The 23,777-nt window shown below is 44.6% G+C and overlaps 1 protein-coding gene across 7 annotated transcripts in view; it reads left to right on the forward strand.

The window, feature by feature from the left end:
• USP15 (ubiquitin specific peptidase 15) overlaps nucleotides 1-23,777 on the forward strand; it is a 743,655-nt gene that overhangs the window by 493,179 nt on the left and 226,699 nt on the right. For all 7 annotated transcript variants that reach the window (XM_085653348.1, XM_085653347.1, XM_085653352.1 and 4 more), the window contains one exon: nucleotides 4,192-4,307. In XM_085653348.1, the coding sequence (XP_085509474.1) occupies nucleotides 4,192-4,307 (116 nt within the window). The remainder of the gene's footprint in view (nucleotides 1-4,191; nucleotides 4,308-23,777) is intronic.

Consider the following 23,777-nt stretch of genomic DNA (forward strand, 5'->3'; position numbering starts at 1 on the left):
GAACTTCTTGGGACTATGGTCAACACAGCTACAAATCCAAAGAAATAAACTACGCAGTAAACTATAACCGGTAGAGGGAAGAGAGCTTGTCAGCAGCCTTGTGACTGAAAAGCAACGTTTTCAAGTGGGATCTAAAAATCAATGTGAGATTAGACACCCTGACTGAGATTCTAAATATTCCATATAGTGGTTGCACTTACTGAAAAGGTGTTTAAAAAAAATCAAGTACCTTCTCTTACATGGTCTTACTTACAGTAGTCATTGCTTAAAAGAAGACCGTGTTTCGAATAGGAAGCCAATCCCTCCAGAATGCCAAGATGAAGCAATGATCAGTAATTAAGACAGTAGAAAACCAAAATAAGGAGAATCGTTTTAGCAGCAGAAAGAGAGCATCTTGCAGATAATAAAGATTTCATAGCAGCACCTACAAGCAATCATAGCATTTAGGATGCGAGTGATGTAGATAGAATCAGAAACAGCTCATGGGTTTTGAACAGTATTTGATGGTGGAAGAAAAGAGAGAAGGACAAATATTGAAGTGGGGAGAAAAGATATAAGGTCGGACAGACTATAGACATCAGAAGTCAGTGCCTTACAAATAAAGAATCGAATAAAATAACTATTTGCCAAACTTCCATCTAAAATTCACAGCACTGAAGAAGAATTGAAGCAAGTGGAGTGGGGTAGATGAAAAGTCAAAAGGACTGTAAGAAAATGCCTCTTGTTGCATAGTCACCCCCATTTTTTGTAGACTGATGCTGCTTTTTCAAAAAACAAAATTCACACTGAGGCACTGCTGCACACTCTCCAGTAAATACGATCTGAGCCCTAAACCATTGTAAAGTTCACTAACTCATAAATGGCATGTTTAGATTCCCAATAAGGCTATAGTATATGCTATAGAAAAGTACACCATTGGCATGGAAAAAGTAAATGTCAGCTGTGTGCTGCAGCACATGTTGTGCCATCCTCTGGGTTCACAAAGAAAACATGACTTCATGCCTATGTGGTAGCCTGACTGCCAACCAGCTTTTAAGCGAACTATTTTTACGGAGTTTTATATAGCGTGAACTTGACCCGAAGGTATCGGGTATCAGAGTGCTTTACATAGCACCAGTTGCATTACATGAGGACACATTCATGTTTTTTGTTATGCACGGGGAGATGAAGTGATTTGCCCAGATCTACAGGATATTCAGCGCCATTGCCGAGACTCGAACCCAGTTCCCCAGATTCATGGTCGATTGCCCTAGCCGTTAGGCCAACTCCTCTCCCCAACAAGTCAGAAAAACAGTTTTTTAATATTAAATAAGTCACCTCTAAATAGGCTTTGTAGCCCAGAAGGTAGGGTGTCTAGTATTTAGAAATGGTGCATAGCAATATTTAGTGATGTCAAGTACCTCCAGTGAATAGCCATCAAAAGCTATTTTCTCTGTAAATACGACTGTAGCTGCCATATGAGAAAAACTAAAGTCACAATAAATTAACCATAACTTTATCTCTGGTTTGGGAAAAGCTAACAGAATAGTTCAACCACTATTTTTAATGTTTATAAAAATTCAAAGTCAGTGGTGGAAGCCAATTGTAATAAATATTTAACAAATGTAACTTTTAAATTGTTAGACATTTGTGAACCTGCAGTAGGCTAATTAGCATTAGCCTGCCTGCCAGCAGCTTGCTACTGTCAGTTTTCCCCCTTTTGAGGTGGAAAACAACTCCCAGAGAAAAAACAATAGCTTAGGCCTTTTGGCAGGAAGACCCATGTGTGAGGTATGTGACTCCTATCAGCTTTTGATGGCAGCTGGGGAGGGTTCAGGAACTTAACTTAAAAGAAGCCAGGATGAAATCTGTCCATTCATAGTGTGGCGTAAAGGGATACCTGGGGAAGAAAGGCCTTTGTTTTCTGGGCCAGCCTGTCACACTTCCTTTGAGAGAGGGGCTAGTCCCAGAGTCAGTTTAATATAGTTTCATAAGAGGGACTGCTCATATTCCTTAACACTCCATGGACTAGCACAGCACCAGCCTCCAAGGGCAGAAAGCTGCATCCATTTTGGATTTGTCTCAGAATAGTGCACAGTGGGATAGTTTGCAGTAAGTCAAACATATTGTGCTGAAAAGGTGAGTATGATTGCCCCTGGGAACTCTTTTCCCGTTGTTTTGGAAGTGTCCAGTCTAGTGTCAAGTGCCACCGCAGGTAGAACTCGAGGGAGAGAGACTTGTCCAGATCTCTGACTCCAGCAGACCCTAGGAGGGAGAACTAAAATCCACGACTGGATGGATAGACTTACTCTTAACTACTTTATATCAAATTGATTACCATCTGTGAGGTCAAAAAGACCTAAAACTGTGCATGGAAAACACTAATGAAATGAATCGCCTCGTACATTTTGTCTGTTTGATATAGGCCTTAATACGGGTTTTTGCATAAATTACGCAGATCACTGTGCTCTTCAAATATTTAGCAATGCGGATTTCACAAGACCTCTACAAATTCTATATGGATAACTTCCGATCCTTTATGGAGTAAAGTTCTCTCTCTCCCCGTTCCGCTGACATGAGTTATTCAAGATGATTTTGCTGCCATGTTTTTTATACCTACTGTAAAATGTCCCATTTTCTGTAACAGATCCTTTTTTTTTTATTGTTTATTTGCTTAGAACATTATTATTGGAGGTGGTAGCAAGGGGGCTAGGATCTTACTGAAAAAGTTACATTAAAGTACATTTGAGGGCGGGATCGCATTGCTATATGCAAGATGTATTGTATAGCAGTCTATCTCATCATAATGAATGCATGGCCCTTTAACCAGCAACTAGAATAGATTATCAAGCATTAGCAGCAGAAGCAGTTTCACAGCTACTTTATGATGGTGTAGAACTGGACCCACATTCCTGATTGCCTCAGAAACAAAAAGGTGATAGACAACTCGAAGTGAACCAATAGTGAAACGGAATGGAGAGATAAACTGACTCGGAAGAGCCCCTTATGGGCGTGAACCTCACTGTCAATTCAGAAAATGGAATGTTGTATCTATTTCCACATTGGGTGATATCTGGGAGAAAGTTGACCAGCTACAATCCGAATTTGATGAGGACAAAGCGCAATTCTTTCAGTTTTTACAACTCAATGATGCCCTGCTAAAATGTATCCTGAGAAACATAGACATCTCATTGAAGTCGCCCCAGGAGGGTAAATGGTTTATTGAAAAGCTGCACACAAAAAAAGTCATATCTCTATGTAAATAGTTTAAAATTGCCTTTGGAATATGACAAACGTGAAATAGATTGTGCAGTTTGGAAAAAGGTTTAATTTACTCAAGTGTCCATTAATTCATGTTTCTGCCTTGTCCAGTACATTCTACACTGGATATGTTATTCTAGTATGCATCATCAGATAATTGGAAGAGTGGCACATCATTTCTGCCTTAAGGGGCTAGTTTTATCCACATATTATGGAAATGCTCTAACAAATTAACGTCTCTGTTGAGAAAATGGTGTAGGAGTTATTAATATTAAAATCAGGATATCAGACGTCATTTGTTAGTGTGGGAATGATAATTATAAAAAGGGACATAGCACAAAGATGGTTAATAACGCCTCTGTGAGAAAAGAATGGAGTCAAAATATAGACCTGTGCATGGCATGCCTCAGAAAACTTGTAAAAAAAATAAATAGGCTTCCTGCACAGAATACTACTGTTTAATTAAAGAATGGTACCGTACTAAAATAAATATGGTGGGAGTGTTACCAAAAGGGAGGAGTGTTGGTTGTTTAAGACCAGGACAGTGAATGAATTCCTTTGAACCTAGACATATTATGAAAATGGTGACTTTGCAAAAAGATATTTGCTGAACCGAAGATTTGCTTTTTTCATGTTGAATGTGTTCTTTGGGATGGTGAAACAGAACTGTACGGTAGCAATAGATGTATTGTTATATTAAATACTTAAAACTATGAAACAAAATAGAAAACATTGCACGTGATCTTGTACTCTGTTAGCAATAGTTTTTCTTTTTTAGAAAATACATTTTAATATGCAACTACCTGTACATATTTGAATTCAAAGCTGATACCAACTGTAGAAGTAACATATATTTAAACTGTTGAGTTATCATTGATTCCCCATAACCTGAGCCCAGATTGAAACTATTGACATTTAATAACTTTTTATCTTTGCCATTGTGTGTTGCAGTCGATATGTAAAAACAGCTGTGGAATGTGAAGACAGTGAAGGAACTTCCCGTTGTTGTAAAGACCTCAGCATCAATGGAAATGGCCCAAATGGAATACATGAAGAAGGCTCCCCCAGTAAGATTTGAGTGTTCCAGACACATCACTTTTGATTTAACCATACATGGTTCACATTGTTCTCAACAAAGTACCTCTGTTTTAAAAATAGAGTTTGATACATGTGAGTAGGTAAAGCTACATTATACTCTTATAAAATAAGTTGGCTCTGGAATGCTAAAACTTCAAAATATGATATAAGAAAAGAAGCATAGATATTGATGGCTCTGGCCGTAGTTGAAATAAGATACATGTTTCCATGATGACTTTGCTCAGCGTTCAGGTAGAATGAAGAGTAGCTACGGCATTAATAAATGGTAGATCATAGCTCTCTCGAATGTTTTGAAACTCAACACAGAAAGAAAAGTGTCTTTCAACAGCAAACTAGATACATAACTAACACAGTCCAGACAGTTTATTATTACAATATACAGACCCAAATTATATAAAGTATACATGTTTGTACTTTCTTCGGCCAGTGCATCTAACTGGAGTGGCCAGTAGTGCAAACATTACACTTCCCGTGCTCCTATTAGCACCCTGGCAGCACTTACACAATCGTATTAGGTAATGATCCATAGAGTAAAGGCAAGACCCTCGACCATGGCAGGATTCCAGAAGACACCAGGTATATTTCAGCAACACTGGTCTTAGTAGGGCTAAGCATTGGTTCCGTATTATTTCGGACTGCTCTAGCCCCATCTCATTCAGAATGTGTAACCCAGTAGTAGTTTATACTTCCATCTAAAACAGGGTCTGCACCTTTTTACATGGTGCATTTTCCATGCAATGTTGCTCTGTCAGCAGCAAGATCAGCATGGCTTTGTTCATCATAGGTGATTAGAGATTGTGTAATAGACTGTAGTATGCCATCTTCAGTAGCTCTTCACTGCCAGCTGTTACAAAAAGTCCCTAATATCCAGATGTAAAGAGTCAATAAAAATAAGAATTTGAAAAAGCTAAGAACTTAAAATATATAGATATGCCAACTGACATACATAACCGTAATCATATTATAATTTCATATGAATAAAAGCAGGACTGAATGAAGAAATGTTTGGAAGGTTCTAACTAAATGCATGCTGTTGACCGGAATCGATACTTTGATACGATCCAAGACCATTATCCACTAGAAGGTGGTGGGCTAGGAAAATGCCTCTTTAAAGTGTGTGTTAACAGAATAAAAAAAATTCCATTGTCTGCATAATGCAGGTGTGCATATAGCTGCTTCCTCGTTTTAATTTAAACTTCAGGAGCCCTGAAGGGTTGTTTATCACCATTTTTGTATATATGTCCATGTTCCCATGAAGTCTGACCATTTGCCAGATGAACCCCTTCATGTTAAGCTTGATCATTTTGCAATTCCTTTATGGTCTGCTTGTATCCATGTCTGTGTTCTGATCTGGAAAAATAAACTATTTTCTCTATTTTTGTATTTGCACTATTGGTTAATGCTCGCTTTGCAGGCTCTCACAACATGCTTTAATTGTACCACACCATCTATTTATTTTTGTTTCTAGATTCTTGTCTTCAACACCAGGTGTGAAATTAAGCTGCCATATATTTTCTGAATTCCTGGTTAAATTGTCTGGTTTTTGTACCTAGTTTTACTCCCATTCCATTTGTTGAATCTTCTTGTTTATTCACTGCAAAAGATTTTCTAGATTGTCTCTAGCTGTCTCTTGATTTCAGTTGTCTTTGACTTAATGGTCAAAGTAGGCTTATGAACCTTTCTAAACAGCGCTTCCTGCTGAGTAAATGCTGTAAATTGTGGTGAGACTCAAGATTTATCTCTTTGACTGTTCATTTTCTGCTGTCATATAGGGAGCATATTGTTATATCCACTTTTCTTTTTGCATCGCCCAATGTACTATTCAAATTACATTTCAAGAAGAGGGGTCAGTAAGCTCCTTCTTTCACTTATAAATATACAGTGCGAATAAAAACTCTACATACCCTTACAAAATATTTGCCTTTTTTTTCTTAAGATCAGTAACTAAAGGAAATGAAGCTGATTCATTTTATTTAGCTATCAGTCTTAATTTACATCTTCAAACGAAAATACAAGTTCGAGGCATATGAGCTGTAGATCCTATGCTTTAGCATAGATCACCATCTGGTGTTGGGTCCGGATGTTTGCATTTTGTTTTTCTTCAAAAAAGTCTTTCCAGTCAACATTGATCCGGCTTTTGTACACGTCGCCCACGGCGAAAGTCCTAATTAATGGACATACGTCCTCCTCCATTTCACTTTCTCGAGGCACGAGGCAGGGGTGCCCACTCTCACCCCTTTTATTTGCCCTCATCATGGAGCCCCTAGCTGCAAAAGTTAGACAGCATTATAGACACATAGGCCTTCGTTGCCTCCTCCACCCGATACTCATATCCTTATAACTCTATATGTTAAGGACCCTCAACAAAATCTTAACCCACTGCTATACGATTTCGTCAAATTTGGGGGACAATCCGGCATCCATATCAATTGGTCCAAATCACAAATATTCCCCCTGACCAGCTCGGTCATTCCCTTTGACACAGACTTTCCGCTTGCGTCGTGCGAGGATTATGCTAAATATCTGGGGATCCGTGTAACGTCAGACCGGTACGAATTAATGCGAATTAATTATGGCTGTGCAATGGAGCATATTACGGGCTGCATCACTCGATGGATTGCCCTCCCCTTAACCATGGCTGAGCGCATATCCCTTATAAAAACGGTGATACTCCCCAAGTTTTTATACCTTTTTTAAACATTCCTTATGACCCTTGGAGGCATTTTTTTTCCACCCTGCTTTCGGAATTGATTCGACTTGTATCGGGCGGAAAGCAACCGCACATACAATGGAGCACGCTAATGCGGCCCTATTCCCATGAGGGCCTTGATATTCCTAATTTCGAGCTCTATTACCTGTGTGCCCAGGCACATTACGCCCATTACTGGTTTCATCCACCTCGGTATAAACCTCACGTTGCCACCGAACACTGGCTCGCAGATCCCATCCCGTTGGAAGGTGCCATTCTTGCCCACACTGCGCCCCGCGACCGCAACCCGACCTCCGTGGACTGTACACGTATGGCATGGTCTCGCATCCTGGATCGTATGCAAGCACCCAGTCTCGAATCCTGGATCGTATGCACGCACCCAGTCTCGACTCCCCTCTCCTCCAACTCACATACCATCCAGAAATATCGTTCATACAAGAAGGGCTCTTCAAAAACACTGCACGCAAACTGAATATTCGCTGCTGGGGGACCCATACACTAATGGCAAATTCCGCACCCTCCACCAACTGTGTTCTGATCCTCCGCCGTCCAATATGGAAACGCTTTTATACGCTCTGCTTCGACATGGCATTCAGGCTAGCAGCAGTGTTTTCCCTTCCGAACCTGCTACATTTGCCCCGCTACACAGTGTATTGCGGGCCCCCACTACTTCACACTTGGTGTCCATACTCTACCACAGTTTATATGACGATACTGAGTACCCTCCATGCCTAGCATGGGCCAAGTGGTCGGCTGAACTAGGCCACAAACTCACTGATAAACAATGGCTCTATTGTTGTAAATAGACGGAACTGATCTCGGCCAATAGCAGACTCCGTATCATACACTATAGATTCTTGCATCGCAGCTATTACACCCCAGTTACACTACATACATTTGGGTTGAGAGATACACATAGGTGTGATAGATGCAAAAGGGAACATGCTGATTTTCTGCACCTTGCCTGGGATTCTCCGGACATCCATACCTACTGGGATGATGTCCTTGCAGCCCTGGACTCAATGGTCTCACTACCTCTCTTGAGATCTCCACTGTTGGCCCTCTTGTGGTATACTGAACAGCCACCCGCCAAGCATCGGAAATTTGTCTCCTTCTGCCTTGCTCTAGCCAAGCGATGCATAGCCTGCCGTTGGGGTAGGGGTCGGGCACCCAAATTTAAAGACTTGTTGTCGGACATGGCCCTATGGCAAGACCAACTTTGCACTTATGCAGAATTACTCCCCCGCTCCTCTCGCCTCCGGGACATTTGGGGCCCATTGCAGACATATTTATTGGAACACCCATACACTGACGAGGCCTAGTCTAAAAGGACACCATTCATCCCCTAGGCATCTATCCAACATGGAATGCTTTGTGTCCCCTTATTGACGCTCCTGCCGGACAGTAACTGTCTTCTCATATACTGTTGGAGCCCCTGGCGTACTCATCCTGTTGCAGTCTGTAATGGTAAATGCATGATGTCCTGATTACTCTTTGAATTCTTGTACTTCTTCGGTAGGGTATAATGGTCCACACTGCTAATCTATGTACCTGTCGAATTGCATTTCTGTATCCCGCTGTATCCTTTGCTAAGTATTCCCAATTGCCCCAGCTATGTCTCCTTTACAGATACTGAATCTTAATTGTCTGTTTCTTGATTGAGAAAAATTTCAATAAATAAAGTAAAAAAAAAAAAAGTCTTTCCAGTCACGAGGTAGGTGACTCCTCCTTTTGGTGATAGTGCGTATGGGCATTGACTCCATCCCCAGATGGATTCAGATGTGTATTGCTGCGCTCCGGTTCGGTATCGTTCTCATACTCTTTCGATGCGCAATCTTCTACCCTCAACGGTATTGCCATCGATCACAGTTCCCCATTCAACGTGCATCGTTTCGACTGAGAAAACCTTCGATCGGGAAACTCAAGGCGGGCCATTGGACCTACCCGTCTCACCACGTTAGCAGTCGATGGAACGGACTCCATTTAAACTATGTCCCGGGTTTCTCGCTAAGTTTCCACGCATCGATTTGCATGAGGTCCGCAACCTTTGCTTATCCCCGGGACACAGCGAAAAGGACTGTGGCGCGTGTCGATCGTTCCGATCAAAAAACACAATTCGTGATAGTCTGTCTCGACGCCATGAGATGCAAAACCACAGTGGCTCTGTTCCGGACATCTTCGGCAAAGATTCTGAAATCCAACACTCAGGTGAAGGAGCTGAGGAAGAAGAACACGTCTCCGTGTCCGAAGCAGACTCCAACATGGAAGAAGAACAGTACATCACTCCAGGTCAGCGTACCGTGAATACTAACCCCCGCGTGCCAAGTGAACATAAGACAGTGGCTCTGGTACCTCATTCGCCTTCGGGCTCAGGTCGGCACCGACAGAAAGTTTCAGACGCCCCGCCCTCCAGCCTAGCTAAAAAACATAAAGAGAAGCGTTCTGGCTCGGGCTCGAGCCGGCCCCATTTTGGGGCCGAACCAACACCTTCAGCACCGAAACATAAGTCAAAGCATACATAGGCACCGAAGACTACACCTTCGGCACCAAAAACTTTGGAACCGAAGACCCCTGTACCTAAAGGGTCGGAGCCGAAATCCTCCACACCTACAGGTTCGGAGCCAAAAGCGTCCACTACCAAAACAGTCAGAGCCGAAATCGGTAATACCGAAAGGCTCATAGCCGAAGCCTACCAAACACAAAGACTCTCAGCCAAAACCTGCCACACCAAAAGGGTCGGACCCGAAACCTTCCGCACCAAAATCGGCTCATAAAGAAAAGGACACTCCAGCCAAAGAGCCTCGATCTGATGAACCACTGTTGGATCCTAAACAAAAAAGACTTTTCATTAACCCTCAAACAGGTCATATTCATGCCGCTTTTCCCAAGAAACTGAAGATTGATCTCTAAGAGGACCCTCCTATGCCTCTCAAGAAGAAGGACATGGGTACCAACCCTTCTCCCCTTTCATTACGGCTCCTTCTCCTCCTCCTAATTTGCTTATCTCACCAGCAAATTCACCACCACCTCCTCTTTCACCTACCACACAGGAAGATGAGTATGGGGATGGGGATGGAAATACAGACTGAGAACAGGACATACCACAAGATCATATTATACCACAAGACACTGACCCTTGGGAAAATTATGAAAAGGAACCAGATACAGATAACGACCCTGACCCGTAGCCCTCTAAACCCTCTCCACCTGATAACGTTGGCTTTGTTGAGCTGCCCAATATCACGTGGTGGAACTCCATAAAGAGCCTTTGGATGAGGACTTCCTCGTTGAAATACTTACCTATTCATCAAGGTCTACTCATACTTAACCTATGCTAAAAGGCATGTTAAAGCACAGCTCTGGGATGCCTCCTGGTAGCTACGCGCTCCAAAATTACTGTTTCATTCATTCATTCAAAGCACACAGATGAGGTATTCCAAGACCCAGTTAGAACAAGAATACTCGCACCCAGAGTAGACAAGAAATATAAGCCCGCTCCTACTGATCCTGTTTACATCAAAGGTCAGTTGCCTTTGGACTCTCTTGTAGTCTCTAACGCTCGCAAGAGAGCTAACTCTCAGACCACAGGTGAGGCACCCCCTCCTGACAAGGAGTCCAAACTCATTGATGCCTCCGGTAAAAGAGTAGCTACACAGGCTGTAAATTATTGGCGTATCACAAACGCTCAGGCTCTACTAGCACGCTATGATAGGGCTCATTACAATGAGTTAGAACAACTAATGCAACACTTACCTGATCAGTACAAAGCAAAGGCTAATGATCTAATCCAGGAAGGCAAACGCATCCCTAACACTTCCATTAAATGTGCACTAGATGCAGCAGACACAGCAGCTTGTGTAGTAAATACTAGCGTGCTACTGCGCAGACACGCATGGCTTAGGATCTCAGGATTTAAACAAGAGGTACAATCCTCCATACAATCCTCCATACTCAATCAACCCTTTGATAAGTAACATCTTTTCGGACCAGCTGTAGATACCTCGCTCGAAAAAATGAAAAAAGACACTCAGGTCGCAAAGTCTATGGGAGCTTTACAGTTACCTACTAGCAGGGGTTCCTTTCGCCGCTCCTTTACAGGGGTGGCTCAAAGACATCGTCCACAGAGAATCTCTCTTCCTCTTACAAAGGGAATATTCAATCCACCTCCCCCATAGGTTATATTTGAGGAAACATAGAGGGAACAATAATAGGGGAAGAGGCAAGGGTAACTCCACCCGCACTTTCCCCACAAACAAACAGTGACTTCCCTCCGCTACCTCCCGATCATTCCACACCTGTTGGGGGACTTCTCTCACAATTCCTGCCTGTCTGAAACTCAATCATCTCAGACAAGTGGGTCCTACAAATTATCCAGTATGGTTACTGCCTGGAGCTTACAAGCACTCCCCCAACTATTGTTCCAAAACCACGTACAATGTCACCAGAACATCTCACTCTCCTAAAACAAGAGGTTCTCTTGCAACATGCACTAGAACCAGTTCCATTTCAGCATCAAGTGGCTAGAGTATACTCCCTGTACTTCCTAAATCCCAAAAAGGATGGCTCTCTCAGGCCAATATTAGACCTCAGACAGCTACATTTCTACATTCAATCAGGCAGTTTCCACATGGTCACACTACAACTGGTGCTTCCACCTCTTCGACAGGGCGACTTTCTATCCACTTTAAAGGACATCTACTTTCATATTCCGATTCACCCGGCTCACAGAAAATATCTCCGGTTCATGGTGAATGGACATCATTACCAATTCAAAGTTCTCCCGTTCGGGGTAACTACAGCACCCAGAGTTTTCACCAAGTGTCTGGCAGTAGTCGCAGCTCATTTAAGAAGACAACACATTCACGTCTTCCCTTACCTGGACGACTGGCTAATAAAAGCCAGATCACAACACAGCTGTATACATCATACTCACTAAACAGTTCAGCTGCTTCACGACTTAGGATTCAGTGTCAACCTCACCAAGTCTCACCTCCAGCCATCCAACATACAACACTACCTAGGAGCCACCATAGACACTTGCAAAGCTCTAGCATACCCCAGCCCATTCCGGATATGCAGCATGGAAAATCTGATATCTCAATTTCAGCCTCAACACTCATTACCAGCCCGAGTGTTCATGCAATTAATAGGCATGATGGCCACTTGCATTCTCATTGTTCCTTACGCAAGACTTCAAATGCGTCCCCTACAGGAATGCTTAGCACGTCAGTGGAACCAGGTTCAAGGTCAGTTAACAGATCCGGTGTTGGTGGACGGCCGCACCCATTGCTCTCTGCAGTGGTGGAATACCCAAAACCTTTCCAAGAGGCAGCCATTCGTCAACCCGGTTCCACAAATAGTGCTAACAGCAGATGCATCGCTCACTGGTTGGGGAGCTCATCTTCAAAAACATACCATTCAGGGCATGTTGACCCTACAACAAAAACAACTCCACATAAACCATTTGGAATTACTAGCAATTTTTCTAGCATTGAAAGCCTTTCAACTGCATCTTATAGGCAAACCTGTCCTAGTTCGTACAGATAACATGACAGCAATGTACAACATACAAAAACGGGGGGGACACACTACAGCTTTCACAACTAGCTCAAAGCATATGGAGATGGACCATTTCTCAAAAAAGATATCTCGTTGCAGAACACCTCCAGGAATAGACAACCAGATTGCAGATCTGCTCAGTCGTCAAAGACAACAGATCCACAAATGGGAACTACATCCTCAAGTTCGCCTCCCATTCTTCCAGATGCAGGGCTACCCAGAGATAGATCTCTTCGCCACACACCTCAATGCAAAATGCCAAAGCTTCGCCTCCAGGTATCCTCACCCATCGTCCAAAGGCAATGCGCTATGGATGAATTGGTCAGGAAAATTTGCTTACACTTTTCCACCACTCCTGCTAATTCCATTAGTGGTTCTGAATCAGTGGTTCCCTGACAATGATCTTAGTTGCTCCAACATGGGCTCGCCAACCATGGTTCACAACCCTGTTGGAACTATCAGTAGTTCCTCACCAAAAACTACATCTCTTCCCCCAAGCTTCTCACTCCGAACCATGGAGAGATAAGACATCCAGATCCCAGTCAACTAAACCTTGCGATCTGGCACCAGAAATCTTAGAGTTTGGCTACCTCAATCTTCCGCCAGACTGTATGAACGCCATTAAAGAGGCTAGACGCAGCTAAGTGGAAACGGTTTGCAATTTACAAAGAGACAGACAGTAACCTAAGTACCCAATACAGAAACTTATTGAGGAAAAAAGCCAGGTCTTCAACCTTTTACAAAAATATGAATGGTCTGTAATAGATAGCAATTCCAATGGTAGTTTGTTGCAGGGCACGGGAGCTAGATACGAAAAGGATTGGCCACCGTTACGGACCATTCTAATGCGTGGTTGAGCAAGGTGGAGCTTTGTGCATGACCTTAGGGAACGTCCCGGTACATACTATTGAAGTTTTATGGCCAAATAGTATGGACCGGTACCATGCAGTTCGAGGCATGTGGGCTGCTGAATTCATATCTGTGCATAGATCGCCGCCTAGTGTTGGGTCCGGATGTTTGCACGTTGTTGTCCTGGAAGAGTCTTCGAAGTATCCTGGGATAGGTGACTCCTCCCCTGGACTACAGTGCGCATGAGCATCCTCTCCATCCTCAGATTGTTTTTTTCCGCCATTGGGTTCGGATGTGCTTATCTTGACTCAAGTTAGGAAAAACTTTTTTCAGGCCAAAAGGCCTTTAGTTCGCGTCGGTACTGTTCCCGATCGGTATCGATAGTTATTTGTTAGTCTACTAACTTCAAGACCAACTCTTTTCGCATCATATCCGACCATCGACCCGACTTCGACGATGGAATCGAGGACACCATTCAAGCGGTGTCCTGTATGCAATGCGAAATATCCCCATGTCGACGTCCACCCGGTGTGCAACAAATGCCTTTCACCGGATCACGACGAGTCCACATGTATGGCCTGTGCCCGATTCCGATCCAAAAAGACTCTCCGGAATCGACGAGCAGCGAGACTTGAAGCGCAGCAAGCGGCACCGGCCCCGACCAACATCTTCAGCGCCGAGGACGAAGATGTGGAAGACGTGGAGAACCTACCCTCCAGCCCTGCTTCCGAACACAACTCCGGATCGGAAGACATCGAAGAACGACTCTTTCATAGAGACGAAGCCGACACCGAGGTAGGAGACTACAATGAGGCCTTAGGGGCCGAAGAGAGTAGCTCCGGTGACGAGCAAGGCCTACCCGTACAGACGGAGGATATCCCAGTGCGTCAGTCTATGGCTCCGGTCGAGGGATCGCCTTCGGGCCTTACCCAAGACCTATCCCGCAGTTCTTCGGCCCCGCCCTCTGGCCCGGCCTCGGACATTCAGCGGCAGCCATTACTACCCAAAACGACTGGTTTCCCTTCATCGAAACCGAAACCGAAAGCCGTATCGGTTCCACAGAAACCGAAACTAAAAGTAACACTGGTCGGATCGAGGCCCACCACACCTTCGACGCCAGCCAAACCCGTCGGCATCGACCGCACCAAACGGGACTTCGGTGCCGAGCTCGCAGCAGCCGACGTCGGTGCCGACACACGGAAAAAGGCCATCGGTGCCGCCAAACCGCCTCGGCTCCCGGCACCGAAACAATCGGCTCCATCCACAGTGGTCAAAATAGCTGCTGCGTCTCACACTACTTCGAAAGCAGCACCAAAGGCACAATCATCGACGCCGTCGACAGCTACTACCTCTCCTCGACTCGATGACCCCGTGGCGCCGAAAAAGTCCACGCCTGCCTCTACAGAACCGGTCGGCGCCAAAGAACCGTCGCCGTTCCAGGTGCGGCAAGTTGCAGCATCCTTGCAACGCATCAAGGAAAAGGCAGCCCTACAGGACCCTTCAGGCTCCGAGCCGAAAAAAGCTCAAAAAGCTTCTCCAGCACCGGCCAATATCACTTTTGGCCTGCCGCCATCCACGGCACCCAAAATGTTCGAAATCAGAACACGTGTCACCCACACTAGGATCACGCCTGCCGAACGCTCTCCTACGGAGACGTCACCATCCCACATCATCGATGCCGACACCGGCAGAATGATGTTCCACAAACGGAGGATAACTTCCGAGCCAGCTTTGGACTCCTACCGGATCCCTCTAAAGAAAAAGCTGCCAGTGGATTCGGAACCAGTTCTTTACGAACCTATCCATACCTCTTATCAAGATCCACAGTCCTTCTCTCCGACACACTCTGAAACCGACGTTTTGGAGGACTACATGGGTGACCACGTCCCCTACCCCGGAGACATGGACCCTGACGGCCAACAGGACCCTGATCAGGCTTGGGATGACCCTGCAGACCCGGGTGCACATATGGATACACAGGACACGCAGCTATATGACGCAAAAACATCTCCCACAGAGGACACTGCTGCATTCAACGCCCTTATTGAACGTGCTGCGGCCAATCATGGTGTGCAACTCCACTCCGACACAATCGAGGACGATTTTCTAATGGATACTTTCGCATCCTCAGAACGTAATATCAAAACTCTACCCATGTTGAAAGGTGTCCTCAAACCAGCAAAGGACATTTTCAAAGAACCCACCAGGGCACGAGTGATAAACCCCAGGATCGACAAAAAATATAGGTCGGCGCCTGGGGACCCTACCTACATTAGAGGCCAGTTGCCTCTGGATTCCATCGTAGTCGCCAATGCTCGCAAACGGGCGCACTCACAGACAACTGGGGATGCTCCTCCCCCGGACAAGGAGTCCAAGGTGCTAGAGACCTCCGGCAAAAGGGTTGCAGCCCAGGCAGCTAACATATGGCGTATTGCCAATACTCAGGCGCTCCTAGCTCGCTACGATCGCGCACACTATGACACATTAGAAACATTACTCCAACATCTCCCTGACCAATACAAAGAGGGAGCAGAGATCCTCATCAGGGAGGGACAACTCCTCACTAACGCATCCATTAAGTGTGCACTGGATGCCGCAGACACAGCTGCCAGAGCAATAAACACTAGCGTCATGTTACGACGACACGCCTGGTTGCGAATCTCCGGATTCAAACCGATGGTTCAGAATAACATCCTCAATCAGCCGGTCAACCCCGACTACTTATTCGGACCAGAAGTTGACACAACCCTAGAAAAAATAAAAAAGGACACAGACACTGCAAAGTCCATGGGGGCTCTCCAAACGCAGACCTTTCGGAGTGGCTCCTTTCGTCGCCCCGGAAATAGAGGAGCAGGTAGAGGACAGGGGTCACAGCAAACCTACAACAAGGGCAACACCCAAAGTACCTACGATAAAAACACCCGGGGTGGATATCGTGGTTCAAGCACAAAGGGTAGAGGACGCGGATACGGCAATACCAGATCCTCTCTCAAGAACAAACAGTGACGCCCTCTCCCTTCCTCCCGACTACATAACACCTGTCGGGGGAAGGCTACAAAGGTTCCTGTCCACGTGGAACTCCATCACCACGGACAGGTGGGTCAAAGATATTATCAAACACGGTTACTGCCTAGAATTAACCTTAACTCCACCCACAATACTGCCAAGACACCGTCCTATGTCCTCAGAGCACTTAGCGCTATTACAGCAGGAAGTGCTAAGTATGCTGCAAAAAGGCGCAATAGAGGTCGTACCCGTCCACGAGCACGGTACGGGGGTGTACTCCCTGAACTTTTTAATACCAAAGAAGGACGGGTCACTCAGACCCATACTAGACCTGAGACCCCTCAACCGCTACATTCTCTCAGAGCATTTCCACATGCTCACCCTCCAACAAGTCCTCCCATTTCTCAAACAGGGAGACTTCCTAGCCACGCTGGACCTCAAAGATGCGTATTTCCACATACCCATTCACCCATCACACAGAAAATATCTCAGGTTCACTATTCAGGGGCAGCACTACCAATTCAAGGTTCTTCCCTTCGGCGTGACAACAGCGCCCAGGGTCTTCACAAAGTGCCTAGCTACAGTGGCTGCACATTTACGGAGGCAACACATTCATGTCTACCCTTACCTGGACGACTGGCTTGTTCAGGCAAAGTCAGCCCAGCAAAGCGCCAGCCACATATCCCGCACTATTCACCTCCTTCACAGCCTGGGGTTCTCACTAAATTACCCAAAATCACATCTCCAACCCGCACACGTACAACAGTACCTGGGTGCGACCATAGACACTCTGGCAGCCACAGCTCAGCCAAATTTAGTGAGGATCAACAGCATGCAAATGCTGATTTCCAAGTTCAAACCCCAACACTCCCTTCCCGCACGAGTGTTCATGCAGTTGATAGGCATGATGGCCTCCTGCATTTTCATAGTCCCACACGCGAGACTACATATGCGCCCGCTTCAGGAGTGCTTAGCACGTCAATGGACTCAGGCTCACGGGCAACTAAAAGACCTAGTGTTGGTGAGCAGTCGGGCATACAACTCTCTGCATTGGTGGAATCCACAAAACCTTTGCAAGGGCCGACCGTTCCAAGAGCCTGTTCCACAAATAATACTGACAGCGGACGCGTCTCTCCAGGGATGGGGAGCTCATGTACTCAATTACACAGTGCAGGGACTATGGACAACACAACAAAAGAAGATGCACATCAACCTTCTAGAACTGATGGCAATCTTCCTAGCCATGAAGGCATTCAAAGTACACTTGTGCAACAAAGTCGTGTTAATCCGGACGGACAACATGACTGCCATGTACTACATACAGAAGCAGGGAGGAACACACTCTCCACAGTTGTCTCATCTGGCTCAGAGCATGTGGAAGTGGGCCATTCAGAGGAACATGTTCCTCATGGCGGAACACCTCCCCGGCAAAGACAACCAGATGGCGGATCTGCTCAGCAGACACAGCCACCAGATGCACGAGTGGGAGTTACACCCATCAGTACTCCAACCGTACTTCCAGCAGTGGGGTCACCCAGAGATAGACCTATTCGCCACAAGCGAAAACGCAAAATGCCAAAGCTTTGCCGCCAGGTTCCCACATCCGCAGTCGCAGGGCAATGCGATATGGATGAACTGGTCCGGCAGATTTGCGTACGCTTTTCCCCCAGCACCATTGATACCGCTGGTGGCTCGCAAACTCAGACAACACTCACTAACACTCGTCCTGGTTGCTCCAACATGGGCACGCCAGCCATGGTACACCACCTTTCTCGAACTTTCCGTGGTGCCCCATCAAAGACTGCGGATCAAACCCGCGCATTTGACGCAGAACCATGGAGAGATTCAGCACCCAGATCCGCAACAGCTGAACCTGGCAATCTGGCTCCTGAAGTCCTAGAGTTTGGCTACCTAAACCTGCCACCTGACTGTATGGACATCATTAAGGAGGCCAGGAGACCCACTACCAGGGCTTGTTATGCAGCCAAATGGAAAAGGTTCGTCATTTATTGCAATAATACTAACATTAACCCGCTAGACGCATCCATCCAAAACATAATTTGTTACCTCCTACACCTGTACCGATGCAATCTGGCATACACTTCAATACGTGTCCATTTGACCGCAATATCAGCCTATCTCCAAAACAGGCAGCACCTCTCTTTATTCAAAGTGCCTGCCATCAAAGCCTTCTTGGAGGGACTTAAACGAGTAATTCCCCCAAGACACCCACCAGCACCGGTGTGGAACCTCAACCTGGTCCTCACCCGACTGATGGGTCCACCCTTCGAACCTCTCCACTCATGTGAGATTCAATTCCTCACCTGGAAAGTAGCTTTCCTAGTGGCAATCACTTCGTTAAGAAGAGTTAGTGAACTCCAGGCACTAACCATTCAAGAGCCATTCATACAGGTTCATGCCAACAGGGTCGTACTACGTACCAACCCCAAATTCATGCCCAAAGTAATATTGCAGTTCCACATGAATCAAACTATTGAACTGCCTGTTTTCTTTCAAAACCCACAAACTGTCGCAGAAAGAGCACTCCATACCCTGGATGTAAAGAGAGCCCTCATGTACTACATCGACAGAACTAAAGTCTTTAGGAAAACAAAACAACTTTTCGTTGCCTTTGCCCCACACCACAAAGGTAACGCCATCTCCAAAGCAGGTATAGCCAGATGGATCGTTAAATGTATTCAAATTTGCTATCAAAAGGCTAAACGCACATTAACGATTCCCCCACGAGCCCACTCAACACGTACGTTAGGGGCCTCCATGGCTTTCCTTGGAAACATTCCTTTGCATGATATATGTAGAGCAGCCACCTGGTCCACTACACACACATTTACCAAACACTATTGTGTAGATGTGCAATCAAAACAGCAGGCAGCTGTAGGACAGGCTGTTCTCAAAACTCTTTTTCAGACCGCTGCAGCTGGCACTGGTAGCCGCCGCTAATAGAGGGTACTGCTATATATTCTATGCACAGATATGAATTCAGCAGCCCACATGCCTCGAACTGAATATGCTACTTACCAGTATGCATCTGTTCTTGGCATGTAGGGCTGCTGACATTCATATCGCCCTCCCTCCTCCCCGGCGCCTGTAGCAGCTGCAGCTCTCAGAATTACTGTAAGCATGGTCATCACTTTCTGTATCTACTCCATCACTGCCACAATGGCGAAAAACAATCTGAGGATGGAGAGGATGCCCATGCGCACTGTAGTCCAGGGGAGGAGTCACCTATCCCAGGATACTTCGAAGACTCTTCCAGGACAACAACGTGCAAACATCCGGACCCAACACTAGGCGGCGATCTATGCACAGATATGAATGTCAGCAGCCCTACATGCCAAGAACAGATGCATACTGGTAAGTAGCATATTCATTATCTTGTGTGTGATACGTAGGATTTTAAAACGTCCTCTTTGGCGAACCGAGAGCCAATGCAAGGTTTTAAGAGTCGAAACCGATGGGGTACGGGAGGGGAGGTTAAGAACAAGTCTGGCAGCCGTATTTTGAAGGATTTGAAGTTTGGAAAGCAGATCTTGGATAAGTACAGTAAACAGGGCGTTACCATAGTCAAGACGACTAATGATAAGTCCCTGGACCAGTGGTTTCCTAGCTTCAATGGGTAACCATTTAAAGATTTTTCGGATTTTACGCATAATCCCAAAACAAACTCCGAGCACCTGATTAATTATGGGCTTTCATGGACAGGGAGTTATCGATGGTAATACCCAGGTTGCGCACTGCTAGCTTGGGCGAGGGACAAGTGCCCAACTCCGTGGGCCACCAGTCCTGTGTCCAGAACTGCTCAGCTTTTCCGAAGAGAATGACCTCAGTCTTACTGCCATTCAACTGCAATTTATTTAAGCTCATCCAATTGTTAATCTGGACCATGCAGCTCTTAAAACGGGCTTGAACACCATCCTGCTGCAATAGCTGCTTACCTACAAAACAGACAGCATTTGTCTTTATTTTGAGTGCCCGCTATCAAAGCTTTTATGGAAGTACTCAAAAGAATCATTCCTCCTAGGCTTCCACCTTCCCCAGTGTGTAATCTTAATATAGTTCTTACAAGACTAATGGGTCCACCATTTGAATCTTTACACAAATGTGACCTACAATTTCTCACCTGGAAAGTAGCCTTCGTTATAGCCATCACATTTCTTAGAAGAGTTGGTGAGCTTCAGGCACTAACCATTCAAGAACCATTTTTGCAAATACACCAAAACAAAGTGGATCTTAGGACTAATGCCAATTTTTTACCCAAAGTGATCTCTGCCTTCCATATCAACCAGTCTGTTGAGTTACCCGTGTTCTTCCCTCAACCAGACTCAGTGGCAGAACGTGCTCTTCACACATTAGATTTCAAAAGAGCCGTACTGTATTATATTTAGAGAACTAAACCCTTTAGGAAAACAAAAACACTTTTTGTTGCTTTTGCACCACCACATAAAGGCAATCCCATATCAAAAGCAGGTATTGCACAGTGGATAGTTAAGTGTATTCAAACATGCTACATTAAAGCTAAACGCACATTAACAATTCCACCTAGAGTGCACTGTGCACGCCAACTAGGGGCTTCTATGGTATTCTTAGGGAATATACCATTAGATGACATCTGCAAGGATGCAACATGGTCTACACCACACACATTCACAAAGCACTATTGTGTAGATGTGTTAGCAAGACAGCAAGATAGTGTGGGCCAGGTAGTTTTACGAACACTATTTCAAACCTCTACAACAGCTACAGGTTAGCCATCGCTTGGGGAAATAACTGCTATATAGTCTATGCTAAAGCATATGATCTACAGCTCGTATGCCTCAAATGGAAAATGCTACTTACCACAGTATGCATCTGTTCTTGCCATATAGAGCTGTAGATTCATATGCGCCCACGCGCCTCTCCGGGAACCTTTATCTGTTGCAGTATTATCTTACTTCGAGACATTATACATGAACATCTCTTTACTACTCTTACTAACTCCATCATCACCCTTATGGGAAAAGCAATCTGGGGATGGAGTCGATGCCCATGCGCACTATCACCAAAAGGAGGAGTCACCTACCTCATGACTGGAAAGACTTCTTCGAAGAAAAACAAAGTGCAAACATCCGGACCCAACACCAGATGACGATCTATGCTAAAGCATATGAATCTACAGCTCTATATGCCAAGAACAGATGCATACTGTGGTAAGTAGCATTTTCCTTCTACAATGTTTTAGGAAAAGTATTAAAAATAAAGACTGAAATAATTTGAATTGGGAAGTCTCTAAAAATTAACCTAGTAAGCAGCAGCCACTTCGTATGTTAAATTGCAAAGCAAATATCAACCATGACTACCATGGAGATTTTAACCAAACTTTGCAAAAATGTTGTGAAAATGCACACAGATTAGGGGATGTATATAAAAAGAATTCATAGGCCTTGAATAGCCAAGACAATTATAACACTGTGGAAAATGCTTAGTGCCATCAAGACCCTGCCTCTATCAGTTCATTTAGGCATCTGGATGATTGAGAATGGACAACACTTGTCAGGGAGGCACTCAAGAAGCTATTTCCACTTTAAAAGGCCCTATAGGTTTGTATGGCAAAGTCTGATCACTGTGTATATGGCAACAATATTTCAAGCACTCCCTAAATTTGGGCGGTGTGGTAAAGTGTCAAGAATGACCTCATTACTCAAGAAATACCCCTTTGAACTTGTTTGCAGCGTGAACAATCTAAATTAGTTGTTGGTGACCTAAATGCAAATTTGGTGCTAACCCTGGATAGTATATCACTAAAGAACACAGTCACTAATGTGAAGCAGGGTGGTGGCAGAATCAGGTTATTGCAATTGTTCTCACTGTTGGGCACTGGAGCGCTTTTCAGGTTGGAAGGGATTATGAATAGAGCAAATTACCTTGAAAACCTGCTTCCCTTGGCAGGAAAACTGAAACTGAGGTGAAAGTTGACCTTTCAGCAAAGCAGTGAAGAGATACAGAAAGTCAAAGTGACAGTGGAAAGCTTATCTTTTTTGTCACAATGATTTTTTTCCCTGTTAAATGTATGGTGTTTAGAAAGGTGGAATGAACCAGTCATTCTAAGGCTCTGATGCAACAAAATGTAGAAAGAGTTCAAGGAGATGTAGCTTTTTCATAGGAAATGTAAATGTTCACTGCTCTCCTTTGTCCGGAGAGTGTAGAACAGTGCCCCCACTCCTGTGTTTCTAGAATTGGGGTTCACCTATCATCTCTCAGGACCATGGTAGATGTCTGGCCCCTACTCAGTTGGCCCCATATTAACTCCTAAGGCTATATGCTCCATTTTATTTTCCCTGTGCCACTGCTTCCAAATCTTGGAGTAGACACTACATGGTACAACTTCCCTTGTTATCACAGCCCATGCTCTTCTAAGTGGAAATGTATCCACATGCTGATGTTGCTGGTGTCACAGACCAGCACCTCACAGATCAGTAGGCAACATATTTTAGTCATGTGGTCGTTAGTGGGGATAACATTGAATTTTACAGAGCCTCCAAGTCACTTTGCAGCTCACTTTCACTACAAAAGGCCCGTCCCTTGATTTCCTATATAGTACCACTCAACTGAAGTGCTACCTCCAAAACCTCACCAGCGCAGGAAGACCAGCAAGCTTGTCTATGCTGGAACTCTCACTTTACACAGTCTTTCCTTCTCTCCACTCCATCACCAAGTATTGTATTCAGTAAGTAACAATAACATATTTGACCTGAAAAAATCTGTGGAATGTGGTAGCAATTGTAATTTGTTATATTATTCAACTTATCAATTTCTTCAAACATTTCCAGTGAGCATCATACTTTGGTATCAGCATTACTATTTTATTATGTATTAGTCACGTTGCTTCATTGGAATTTCTTATATTGTACTATGTATTAGCAGGGATGAATATTCAAAATATTATTTTGTACATGGATGGAAGAAACCATAAAATGTGCAAACTTCACCTAAACCACCCTATTGTGTTTTTATACATGCAGGAAGGTAATTAGGCAATGATTGGTTTTTGTCATATGTTGGTGCCCATCCATACATATGTTCTTAACTCTTAAATAATATGTTAATTGAAACAAAGGGTAAAATAAATGCTCTGAACAAAGAAGGTTCCATAGGGTTGGTGTAGAAGATGCTGATACAAATTATAATAAAATGTCTTTTTGGCCTTTCAGGCGATCTGAAATGCTGAAGGAATCTATTATAAAGTTCAGTATGCCTAGGACAAGTTAGCTTTATCAGGATAAATTACTGTTGCGGCCCATTTTATATGTCATTAACT

The sequence above is a fragment of the Triturus cristatus genome, chromosome 4_1, assembly GCF_964204655.1.
Source record: "Triturus cristatus chromosome 4_1, aTriCri1.1, whole genome shotgun sequence".
Lineage (NCBI taxonomy): Eukaryota > Metazoa > Chordata > Amphibia > Caudata > Salamandridae > Triturus > Triturus cristatus.